Raw genomic sequence first — 12,118 nt, forward strand, 5'->3', positions numbered from 1 at the left:
TGTTTCAACCAAATTAATCTCTAGCACTCAACAAGTTTCCTGAAATACCTAAACTACTGAACTTAATGTAGAAGACAAAGCCTGAGGCTGTGATGTCAAGCATTTTACACCCCATCCCCCTTTAATCCCCCTGTTTTAATCCCCCTGTTTCCATCATAATGTTGAAAAACATGCAAGTGCACAGTTTTAAGTCACAACACACTGACAGTTTAGGGGCCTTGTCAGAATCTGACTGTACACACCTATTAAATTCTTTAAATTAGTGGTTAAGCGTAATGGTAACTAAGGAAGCAATGGAAAGGAGAAATCATATTGGATCTGATTCTGAAGTCTCTCCTTGTGAAGAAGTGGGTTATACAGCAGCTGATCAAGCAGTAAAAAAGCATTTATTTAATGCTAACCTGTAAATCCAACCCAAAGCAGTTGTGACCCACGCAATATAAATGGCTATGTGGATGTTTTCAAAGTAGTTAAAGAGAACAACTTTGAACAGCACATTTGGTTTTTTTAGAAAGCTGCAATGAATCTATCCCCAACCGTAACTTTAAGAGAAGCTTCAAGTCCAGTGGTAATAAGCAGTGTGTTCCTTCAGCTTTATCAAGTAAAAATTTTGTTATAGGACACCCTCACACAAACAGCACAAACCTATTTCTAGTATCATCAGACAGCATGAACTAGAGGTTTTTGCTCAGCAACCACAGATTATCAAGTGTATCATACAAAAAAGCCTATGTATTCTATTTATATCAGTGGTCTGCAACCTAAATCTGATTTTAAACTATAAACTTTTTCTGATACTGAGAAATACAGTTCAGCTGGGTCAGATTAATTATTTCAAATACAAATTAGATGGAAGATGATTTGGAAAGACTAGAAGACATTCCACTCTGCACTACTTTGGTCATCCTTAGTGCAAGTATCCACTGAGATAGATATACATGTGTGTATATAGACAGCTATCTGTTAATAGCTTTCCAAGCTTGACCAAGATTCTTATAAGCTTTGGTTCTCATTTACTTGTTCCTGAACAAACTTCCTTACATATGAAGCACCTTAACACTTAATAATTAAAGCATATTATTGCATATGTGTCTTTTTATGTGACCAGAAATCCCTACCAATTCACTTGTCATTCAAAGCAGAATATTGATTAAATCTGGCTCATACATACTATCACAAGAAAATGAACAGATGAATAGGCTTCTATGGTCTATTCTATGTGAATGTAAAATATTTACCTGTTTTACGGCAAAAAAATATTTTCATTACATGTTAACAACAAAGAATTGTTAAATGGGTAGCAAGAATTGAATGATTGGCAATAAAATTTTAGCAAAAAATAGGCAAGGAAAGACTGAACAGATACTGTCTATCCTGCCTCTGAAAAAGCCTTAGTTTTCTACCTAACTTATGTAATAGTGCTTTCAGATTAAGCATTAGAAAAAAAGCAAGCTGTGAAGAGGGTCTTCCCTCCAAAAGTCAGATTCACACCAGAAGAGACTTCCCTTTCTAAGAGAAAATCAGCCTCAATCCCAACCATCTGTCTTTTTGAAAGGGGGCCAATCTTCACAATTCAGGGCATAAGACTAGAGGAACTTTTCCATTTCACAACTTAATTTAATAAGCTTTGAAATGAAAACTGTTTCACACTATAATTTTGGGAGGTGAAGGTGTTTGTTTGCCTTTGAACTGGATATAGGTAGGTTGTAAACTCGGCTGCTCTTCCCCATTTGGCTCAGCAAATGGCAGCTCATTCCCTGACAGCACAAGGCCCTGCTGGAAAATAACCCCCAAAACCTGACACAGCTCGGTCTGTACTTCTGCTTCTCAGTTCCACCAACACACAGCTACACTCCTTGGGGCAGTCACAGACCCCAGCCCACCTCTGAATCTTCGCTGATGTTGCCCTGCAGGTAAGCTCACCACAAATGATAGTCCTACCCCTCAGCTCAAGGAAGAAGTGACCCACACATGTCTGCTGAGCCCAGGGCAGGGAGGCACTGACCACTCCAGCTCAAAGCAGGAACCTGCCATGCCTCTCACAGCTTTTGCTGCCTGTCTCCTTTGGCTGTAAAAGCCAAGCCTTCTCCCCTCCCTACCCAAGAACAGACTAAGGACATATAGGTGACTTATTTTTTCCTTCCCCTTCTTAAAATGCTGAAAGCATTAAACAAGTAATGCAAACTACTTACAGTTTTCTGGGAGTAAGGAAATAATTTCTTCTCCCAAACAATATAAGAATTAGAGACGGCTCCAGACTCCACCTTACAGAAACACAGAAAATGAGTGCCTACTTTACAAACAGGAACACCCCCAGACACAACCCTGTTACCTGACTACTTGCCTAAAAGGTGACAGGAGAAACAGCATGAAAAATCAAGCCAACAACTACCCAGTGTTATTTTCCTTTACTGCAGATCTGCCTTTATATCTGGCAAAAACTACTACAGACAATGGATACTGCAAGGGAGTCCCTACAGCAGCAAAACAGATACTGCAAGGGGATCCTCACAGAAGTGAACATCATTGCTGCTGGGCACTTACTGCCATACAAGTATCAGAACCAGTTCTCTCCAATTACAGTGAGGTCTTTCCACACAAAGATTGTATCTGTATTTTCTTCATATACACAATTCCAGCTACTTGAAATCCTCATCACAACCAAGATCTGAGTATCAAATCAGGACAAATACTTTCTCGTGAGGTTGTGACATTTTCCACTAGCACTTACAAGTAGAAAGGCACCATCACCATGTTCATAATAACATTTCAGCTGTACTTCGTAATAGGTTTCTGTTCTGCTCTAATATGACACCGTATGCAGACTGTACAGTTTGCAGGGATAGGAGTGCTTCATAAAAAAGCCAACAAACTTACCGTTTTTAACTTCATCTTCTGGACTCAAACTCTGAGAAGAATTTCCAATTAGAATGCATCTGCAATAAAGTAAAATTTAATATTAAAACTCCCCTTACCAACAGTGTGTCTTAATTCTCATCTTATTCTCAACTTATCTTAATTCTCATCCTGTTCAGCAGCCTGTCCTTAGTTTAAAAAGAATATGCCAAAAGGCTAATTTATGTATCTGTACAGAGGGCCAAAACAATTTTCTCCCTCTGCCCAAAAAGCAGCCCCAACACACTTCACTAGTCAAATGTTCAGTTCAAACCAACATATGAAACACAGCTATGCCTAGGAGTCTTTTTCTAGAGTCCACTAACCCTGCTCTGACAAGCCTGTACAAACCAAAAATGGGTGTCTGGTTTACCACACACAATGTATTCCTGAGAGATAACTCAAAAGCAAAAAATAGCAGCAGGAATAAAATTTAAATTACATAGTGAGTGTTTATATTCAACTAGTTCTCTGCAAGCTAAATCTGGCCTTTTATGCTATTTTTTTTTAATAGCTTAAATATTGAAGACTATTTCTAAACAATTTGCAAGGTCAGATTAGACCTACGTATGCCAAATAAAACCAATACACAGTGATAGGAGCCGCAGCCCATGCACAAAATTTATTGTGTGCTACTGTTTATAAAATACTTGAATAATTCGGAACATGCATAAAATTTCCAACTTAGGGGTATGTACAGATTGTAGTTTATGGCAAAGAAAAGAAAAAAAAAAAAAGAGATGAACTCTAGTGATGTAAGTTTCAAGTTGTGTTCCAGGGGATGAGAAGAACATGTAGCAAATGTCAAAATATATAACAAAGTACACTGGCAATCAGTACAGTCCATTATTTGTGAACAAATTAGCACAGGGCTTCAATTTTTATTTTAACCAAGCAGTTCTGTAGATACCAAAATACATGCAGTCTCAAGTTTACACTTTCACTAATGCCTTAGCAGTTGAACATAGCAATTGCTTATACGCTGCTTTGCTTAAACAAAAAGTATGTCCAATACAAGTTCAGTTTCCTTTACAGATTTAAAAATAATAAAAAAGCTTGCAGCTATTCAGCCCAGTGATTGTTAGCTATTTATGCAACCGTAATACTCACAATAAACTAAAAGTACCTATAACATCTAGGTAACCTATAGATGTACATCATAGGTCTATATATTAAATATTTGCAAAATGAAAACATGCATACACAAAATACAATGCCAAGCTTTACAGACTTGATATGAATCAAAATTTACTTAAACAATGTACAAAGTTCAATTAAAAGTACCTTAAAATTGACACTTCCATATTTTTCATACTTTTAAAATTAGTATATATATTTTTTTTAAATTCAAGGTGGGGAAGTCTTGAAAAAGCTGAGCAAAAAAGCTTCTAAATTAAATATTTTTTTAAAATCTGTGTTCAAGTAATAAACATTCCTACATAGAAATCCTCTGATAAGCTGTAACTAAAAAATACAGTGAATACAATATAGAATTAGCAACATCTAAAGGAGTAAACCTGAGGTCAGCATTTTACAGAATGGCCAACTGAAATGTTTTGGCATTTTTTCTGTTATTTAAAATACAGTTTTTGCAGCCTCAGATATTTTAAGACCATTCTAATCTATAATTTTAAAGACATATCATGAAACCAATGTCCATTAATAAATAGTTAGCTCTTAGGGTTGTATTTGAAAGTCTGATTTAAACAAACAAACAAACAAACTACCTCTACTGAAAGAAAAATCCCATTTGTAAACTTAAAAGTGTTGACAACGTAAGCATAAGATGCTAGTCTAGGTGTGCTTTAGTGAGAACAGTCCGATCCTTTCCTCAGATCTCTTCCGAAGCTGCAGCAGCCAGTGATGGATGTTTGTGTGAAAGGGTGAGGCACAGGCTCCCAGGAGGTTGGGTCACCGTGTAAGAGAAGGGCTGTTGTCTCAAAAGCATGATGGTCTCTCTTCAGTGGGATCAAGTCAGATGGTTTTCCACCTTGTGTTAATTAGTCACTTCAAATGATCCCCCTATTTCATTTGTTGTCACATCAAAAAGCAGTAATCTAGGAATTTTCAGGCAGGACATGTGTGAGTAAACCAGAAGCTGATGTGGTCACTGTGCATTGTTGTTGCCAGTTCCATTGTTTCCATTGGCATTTGCTGTGTTTACAGTATTAATACCATCTTGCTGAAGAGTATCTTTTCTTGGTGGCATTCTCTCATTGATCCTATCCAAACCTTTTGCTTCTTCAAAACTGCAGATTTTATGTTGCGGAGAGAATCCTCGTATTGCTTAACAAAATGCAAATTTGATATGTCAGTAATGGAAAAATAAGTTGAAAGCATATATTTTTTCTAACAAATGATGTTTAAAAAAATATAAAAAATCAGCCAAAGAAACTTATGGCCTTGCAACTGTATTGCTAAAAGATTCTCTAACCTGCTTTCCTGAAATGTTCAAGGCAATCATTATTTCAGTTCGTTACAAAAAGAACAAAGTAAGGCAAATATTCTGCAAGCAGGAATCAAGGGGTTTAAGCCCACTTGATTGCTTCTGTGTGTCCCTGGTGGGGCCAGCTATCACTGCTGTGCTTTTGCTGCTCAGCTCATGGGGCTAATCTTAACATGCCCCTTCTCTTCAGGGCAATGTCAGTAAGATCTAAGCAGCACAGCAAGTGCAGTGGAGGCAAAGCAGCAAAGGGTTACAAAAGTAGTGGCAGATTTACATCCTGCACACACACCAATGGCCTGATCCTGGAGTTTTCATGCAGGTACAAAACTGCAGGATGTGGTTCACACTGTGCTAATCATGTGGATGATGGAAATGGACACGACCACAATCACCAAGTTAGCACTGTGGTTCAACAATGGTATCATTTAAATACAGATGTATTTAAAGTAAGAATAGAAAATAGGTATTATTTTGTTACTGATTATTTTGATGAATGAGGTCTGCAGTTGAATTTACACCTGAAAATGGCTGACCACATAATAAGACTGAAGCCTTTGGGATGAAATAATTCTTTGGAGATTTAAGTACAGCTTTCCACTCACAACAACAGGACCTCTTGCAGGTGTGTGTGAGAACAGAATATAGCACTTGTTTATATTTTTGGAGATCTGACTTCCTTAATTAAAAAAAAAAAAACAAAGAATACAGTCATTAAATGGTGCTTTGCAACTAATCTGAAAAACCCCAAAGGTAGCTCTCTCAATGGCTATGCTGTTTGTCATTCACTTCATTGAGTTCTGAGCAAGAAGAAACTAAAGTCTCTCTGAAAAGAAACCATCTGTAGTTGAATAGGCTGATACAAATAATTTGATGGCATTTTGCTCAATACCACTAATAGAGGACGTATATACAATTAATTTAGCACAGAAGCAGTAATAATCTATTGAATTTAATATGTCTCATAAATACTAGACATAATTTTGAACAGTAAATTATATTCAAAATCTATAGAAAAAAAGTTATTGTCTTGCACTACCAGATATCACAGAAAGTTAAAAAAAATGTTCAAAGCCATTAAATATATTTTATGAGAAAAGGCATGCATGAACAACCCTCCTTCCATATATAACTTCCCCTCCCCACAATCAAACAAAACCTTCAGTTGAATGCAGAAAAAAAACACTAAACACTTCTATTTTTAAGAACTTCAAGACAACATCACATATCACAACATGCTATTATACAAAAACCTACAGCATGTTCTGTAAAAAAAAAAAAACAAAAAAAACCAAAAGGAGACTAAAAACCCCCAAGAATTTCCCTAAAATATTAAAGATAATAATCATCCTAAAGCCAGAAATGAATGTTACATGTAAAATAGATGAATCAATGCAGTTGATTCATCTCTGCTTGTGCAAGTTGAAAATAAAACACGCCCACACAGAGTACTTTTGAATTCCCTCCCAGACACCACAGATCTCTGCCAAGGGCAAAGACTCTGATCATACCTTTTTCAGCCTCAATTGCCTCTACAGTGGCTGTACAGAAGTGAGCAGATGCATGCAAAATGAATGAGAAAGATGAAGAGTGTAATATCGCATAGCAGAAAAGGCAATGATCAATTTAATATAGTATGCTACGCCAGATTAGATTACAATTAGTTAAAATGACAATTAAGTTTCTGGGGGACTGTTTTTAAATCTAAGTGAAACTTTTCCTGAATTTTAACTAACAGAGTTTATCAACTAAAAGTCTAACTAACATTAATGAACTGATGTTATTAACTATACATTTCTGTAACTTTTGATTGTGATTTTTGTTTTGTTTTTTTTTTTTAAGACAGCAACAGAAAACTTCAACTGATGTTAAAGTTGCGGTATGGTTTAAAAAAAATACTAAAAATATATTTAAGACTATTTCTGAAGATTAAAATGCATTAGTGAGCTTCATTAAATTACCAGGAAAGACACTATAAAAATAACACTACCAGCATTCTAATAATAATAATAAATTGCCATTCTCTTTAACTCCCTGAAGTTTAACAGTACTTCAATTTCTCACAATATTTTAAGCTAAAATGGGCGTTTTTGAGAACTAAATAATGAAATTTAAGCCAAAGAAGACAAATCCAGAAAGTTAGTTAAATCTGCATATTTGCAAAGTTTTGTAAGTTGTTTAGCTGAATCAACAACAAAGTCTACAGCAGGAAGGTCTGGATCTAACATAGTCTTAGTGGGTGAATCAATGTGAATATGAAGAACATCTAGCTCACTAGCTGTTTTTCTAACTAAATAACTATGACAACTGCTTTGATTTCTTTATGTGTAAGATCTTTCCTCATAATTTTAGCTCTAGACTGCAAAGCTTTAACATAAGCTTTTACAACCTGAACTGCAGCTAAGTCAATAATGGTAACAACTTTTTACCTCCTACACTATTTACCATGCCTCTAATACCATCATTTCAGAATTATTGACAAAAAGTAGCTTACACAGTGGTAAACCTACTTGTGCAGTGCTTCATACATACTGTTAACAACAAAAATCATGCAGATTATTCAAGCAAGTGCTGGGGAAAATAGCTCTACAAGAAAATAGGGCATTAGATGAGAATAGAATTCTTTAAAGAGATTTAAGTTTATTACCTCTCATTTCCTATCCAACAAAACCAATCACCTACACTGTGCCTACACTATGTTATGTATGAATTGCCTACAATATGTTTTAAGCTCACTGTTACGTAAGATTCTCATTTTCACCGAGATAGTCTGAAAAAAATTGGATACTTGCATTATGTAAGTATCCAATAAATACAATTTTATTTCATAAAATTATATTAAATACTTAAGGAAAATGCAGCATTTTGAATTTCATATACTGCAATTTCCATGGAACAAAAAATGAAAAAATGTTAAAACAGTTCTGCACTTAAAGCTACAGAGACAAGGGCAATTCCAGAATTAAATCAAAAAGCCACTTGAATGGATGCTTATTTATGTTTGCCTTAAAGGAAAGAAACTTTCTCTATTTCTAAAAAAAAATTACTTTAAGAATTGTTTTAGAAAGTCACCAAATACATATTTGCAAACTGTAATCAATTTGCCATACAAATATAAAACTATGTAAAAAAACCACCTCTTTTCACCATTGTCTGTTACCTGTGGAGTCTTTGTTTTCAATCTTTTCCTGAAAAGATCACGAATACTGATTTATCGGTGCAAATTACGTAGCTTGGTCATAAATACAAATTTCAAAATTTACTCCTAGTTCACGCTATTTGTAGTACTACTATTCCAAAAAGACCTTGGAATATTCATCGCAGTTAGGAAAAAGATAATTTTCAACTTGACATAAAAGAACAAACTGACTGGAAAATACAAGCACTTAAAAAACTTGTAGAGACTCAATTTGGAAAATCATTTTGTTGGATTCTCTTTTGCAGGTATATCTAAATCAAAACTTTATTCTTTGTAGATTTTGATAAACCTCAAATACTGGATCACATTAACAGGTAATTCTGAAGTCTTTGCTCTAAAAAGTCTCAATTGAAAGCTGATTTTAAGCAACAGGTTTCAATGGCATTTCTATCCTTAATTTCAGCTCTCCTCTCATTTTACTTAATTGATGGATGTGATAGAAAATCCTTACCAATTGGCAACATAAACACAAAAAACTATCTTAACTGCTATCTGACTAATAGCAGGGGCAGTAGTTCAACTGATGTCCATGGAAGTACTGACAATTTTCAATTTAGATTTCTGTTTAGTATGTTGCTGAATAAAGCTCTAGGAATTTTGTCAGTTTTTAGCAGATGTTAGCTCAATTTGGAAGCTATTTTTATTGAATTAAATTCACAAAATAAGTCACTAGGAAATGTTATTTTAAATAACAGTATTTAAGTTATCTTTATTATTTCAGCTACTATACTGTAAGCAACAAAAATAATAAAAAACAAATTTACATTTAAAAAAGATCAGAAATATACAAAGGCCATGATTTCCCAAAGTCTGTTTTTATCCTAACACATTAAAGCTATCAAAAAGTAAGCTATGATTCATTTAAAAAAAATATATCCATGTATTAATGAAAAAAGAAATCATACATTGACGTCTCCCATAGGATATAGGCTTGCATTTTTTTCCAGAATTATGCTTTTGAACTGAGTTGTCTTTGTTGAAGCCCTTCACTGCAGTCTGCATTTGCCATTCCCCCCTGGGCTGTTCTATGCTGCAGTGAGGATCTGCCCTGGTGCTGCCCAGTGGGATGGCAAAGCCCCCAGGCACTGCTGCCCCGAGAGGAGGAGGAGGAGAAGGGCCAGCAGCTCACAAACACAGCAGCTGGGCTCAACAAAGTCCTGACAGAACAGTGGCACTTGCTAAGACCCACTAAGGAAAATCTCACTGACATTAAGAACTATAATAGGTATATATGCAAAAATTGCATATGTGTGTATATCTATTTGCCCTGATAAAAACATTTCAGCCCAGCTCTCTAGAGAAATGTAAATATACACTCTAATTTCTTATAATTTTCAAAGCTGCTTATTGACTTAATAGCAACCAATGTGCCATTGAAAAATGAGCATTTGTAAGCCTGAAACCAGGAAAACCTAGGGCATACTGGTCAATTCTGTATATTTTTAAGCCAATAAAAGAACAGAATAAAAAATTACTTCAGTTAATATTATGTTCTTTTATTTTTGCAAGCCTAGACTAGTTTAAATTATTGATAGTATACTGATCAACATAGTACAAAATACTTTAAATTAAATATTTGCAGCAAGAAATATATACTATACTATCAGTGACTTTATTTTTGTCAAGAATATAAATTCTCTGATACTACAATGGTTTAGGAAATGGTCAGTTATTGAAGTTTTATTTAATTTTTTGTTTACTGCTACCTTTGCAATTGAGCATTAACCCTAATTTGAAAACTACTCTTTTAAGACTGAAACAGTAACATGCTAATCAGTAAAAAGAAGTTACTTCAGTTTAAGAACTAACAGTTGGCATGATTTATTTTGAACAATCAACATGACTAAAACAAATGAGGAATATTAATGTAGTGCATCAGGGAATATTGCTATCAAAAGTTCTAGTCAAGAGAAAACCCACACCCACAAAAATCCAGAATGGATTTTGCATACTTTCCAAATGTCCCACATTTTCAGTAATGGTAGAAAGTCATAGGCTTTATGTAAAAAAAAAATTTTCTAGTCAGTTTGATCCTCTCTGGTATTTGTAATGCAACATGGATAAAAATTTGTTAAATGAGTGAGAGGAATGCAGACTTATTTTTAAGCATAATAAAATTTCTTATTAAACAATGAGAATTAAAGCTAGAACATGTGCTTTTGGAATAGTCGAATGGATTAGGAAACATACACGATTTCTTGTTATAGACATTCACAAAACAATCACATACATACACTGGACATATAAACTTACTTGTAGACATTATATGTCCACTGAAAAATGATTGAAAATGTGACATTTGTGTTTCAAAGCTATTAAAAAACAGCTTTGATAGTTTAATAGAAAATGTAGTGAAAGGCTTTCAAAAAACTACTTAGAAAATATAAGGAATTCAAATAAACAGTCTGAATCATGAAATGAGAAAAGCAGCCACTCTTGAAAATAGATTGTGTGAAAAGCAGTATTCACATACCACAATCTTTCAATAGTTATAAAATTCAGTGTACCCATACTAAAGTTTTATACTTCTTAGTAAAGCCTGAAGGTGGCCAATAAAAGGTCTCTGAATATGTTAAGAGTGCTGCTGATATGAAGTCCAGTTTCAGGCTGGTGTTTCTTAGTTATTCACCACTGTGAACAGAAAACATGGACTTCATTCTTTTAATACACTTGGTACAAGCTCATAGCATCCTTCCTAATCCTAGTTAATCATTATGGGCCTTGTGAAAAATATGATCCAATGATTCAACAAACTAAAAAAAGAATAAAAACCTTTTACAAAATATTCAATGAGCCAGATTACAGGTATATTTTGTATAGAGTTCTTTTTATTTTCATGCAAAAAAAATATATGCACACTTAATAACACCCTTTTATTTTGATTTATTTACAAGTTTTTAATTCAATCCCTTTATTCTCAACTGATTTTATAACAAATGATCGAATATTTTTCAAGTACATTGTTGTTGAAAAAGCACAGACAGTGTGCAGCAGCAAATGCAGCAAACCTCAAAAACAAGGTGCTACAACATTGCTTCTACATCAAGAGACAGACAAGTGTCTGGGATAGTGGTTTAATTTTAACACTTATACAGACATACATCTATACCTAGAGAGAGACAGACAGATCTAAGAAAGCAGCTACATCTGCAGAGGAAGGAAACAGCATGTTACAAGGACAATTCAGGGAGGTCAATTATACATAGAACATTTGACAAACAACATAGAGAACAAACTTTGGCATTAATTACCAGGGTACAAAACATAGCACATTCCAATCTGTCAATGGAGTGTAATATGGGACTATGCAGTCTGTAGCTGTTTGTTAATATTAATATCAACAAGTATTTGTCATTGTCAATGAAAATACTAACACAGCTATAATAAAACTATTTTAATGGAGAGCACACAAGTAGTGATGCAAAATTACACTGCCATTTTTGTATTTGTAATGATTAAATGCCTCAATACGAGATCTATAAGGTCACCCCACCTGAAAAATTGTAAACTAAGGAAGCTCAGAGTCTGAAAAACATAGCTTGACACTGCTGAACTAGTTGGCTTTTAGTTTTATACCCTGG

General features: G+C 34.5%; 1 protein-coding gene across 6 annotated transcripts in view; it reads right to left on the reverse strand.

Moving 5' to 3' along the window:
* PPP3CB (protein phosphatase 3 catalytic subunit beta) overlaps positions 1-12,118 on the reverse strand; it is a 46,961-nt gene that overhangs the window by 3,351 nt on the left and 31,492 nt on the right. For 2 of the 6 annotated variants that reach the window (XM_053984329.1, XM_053984327.1), the window contains exons 13-14: positions 6,850-6,879; positions 3,492-5,181 (exon numbers count right to left, since the gene is read on the reverse strand). In XM_053984329.1, coding sequence (XP_053840304.1) covers positions 5,003-5,181; positions 6,850-6,879 — 209 coding nt within the window. In that variant the 3' untranslated portion in view covers positions 3,492-5,002. Of the gene's footprint in view, positions 1-2,192; positions 2,265-2,877; positions 2,937-3,491; positions 5,182-6,849; positions 6,880-12,118 lie in introns of those variants that run through there. The other 4 variants (XM_053984331.1, XM_053984330.1, XR_008438215.1 and 1 more) reach the window with 3 other exon arrangements.

The sequence above is a fragment of the Vidua macroura genome, chromosome 8 (assembly GCF_024509145.1).
Source record: "Vidua macroura isolate BioBank_ID:100142 chromosome 8, ASM2450914v1, whole genome shotgun sequence".
In the NCBI taxonomy this organism is placed as follows: Eukaryota; Metazoa; Chordata; class Aves; order Passeriformes; family Viduidae; genus Vidua; species Vidua macroura.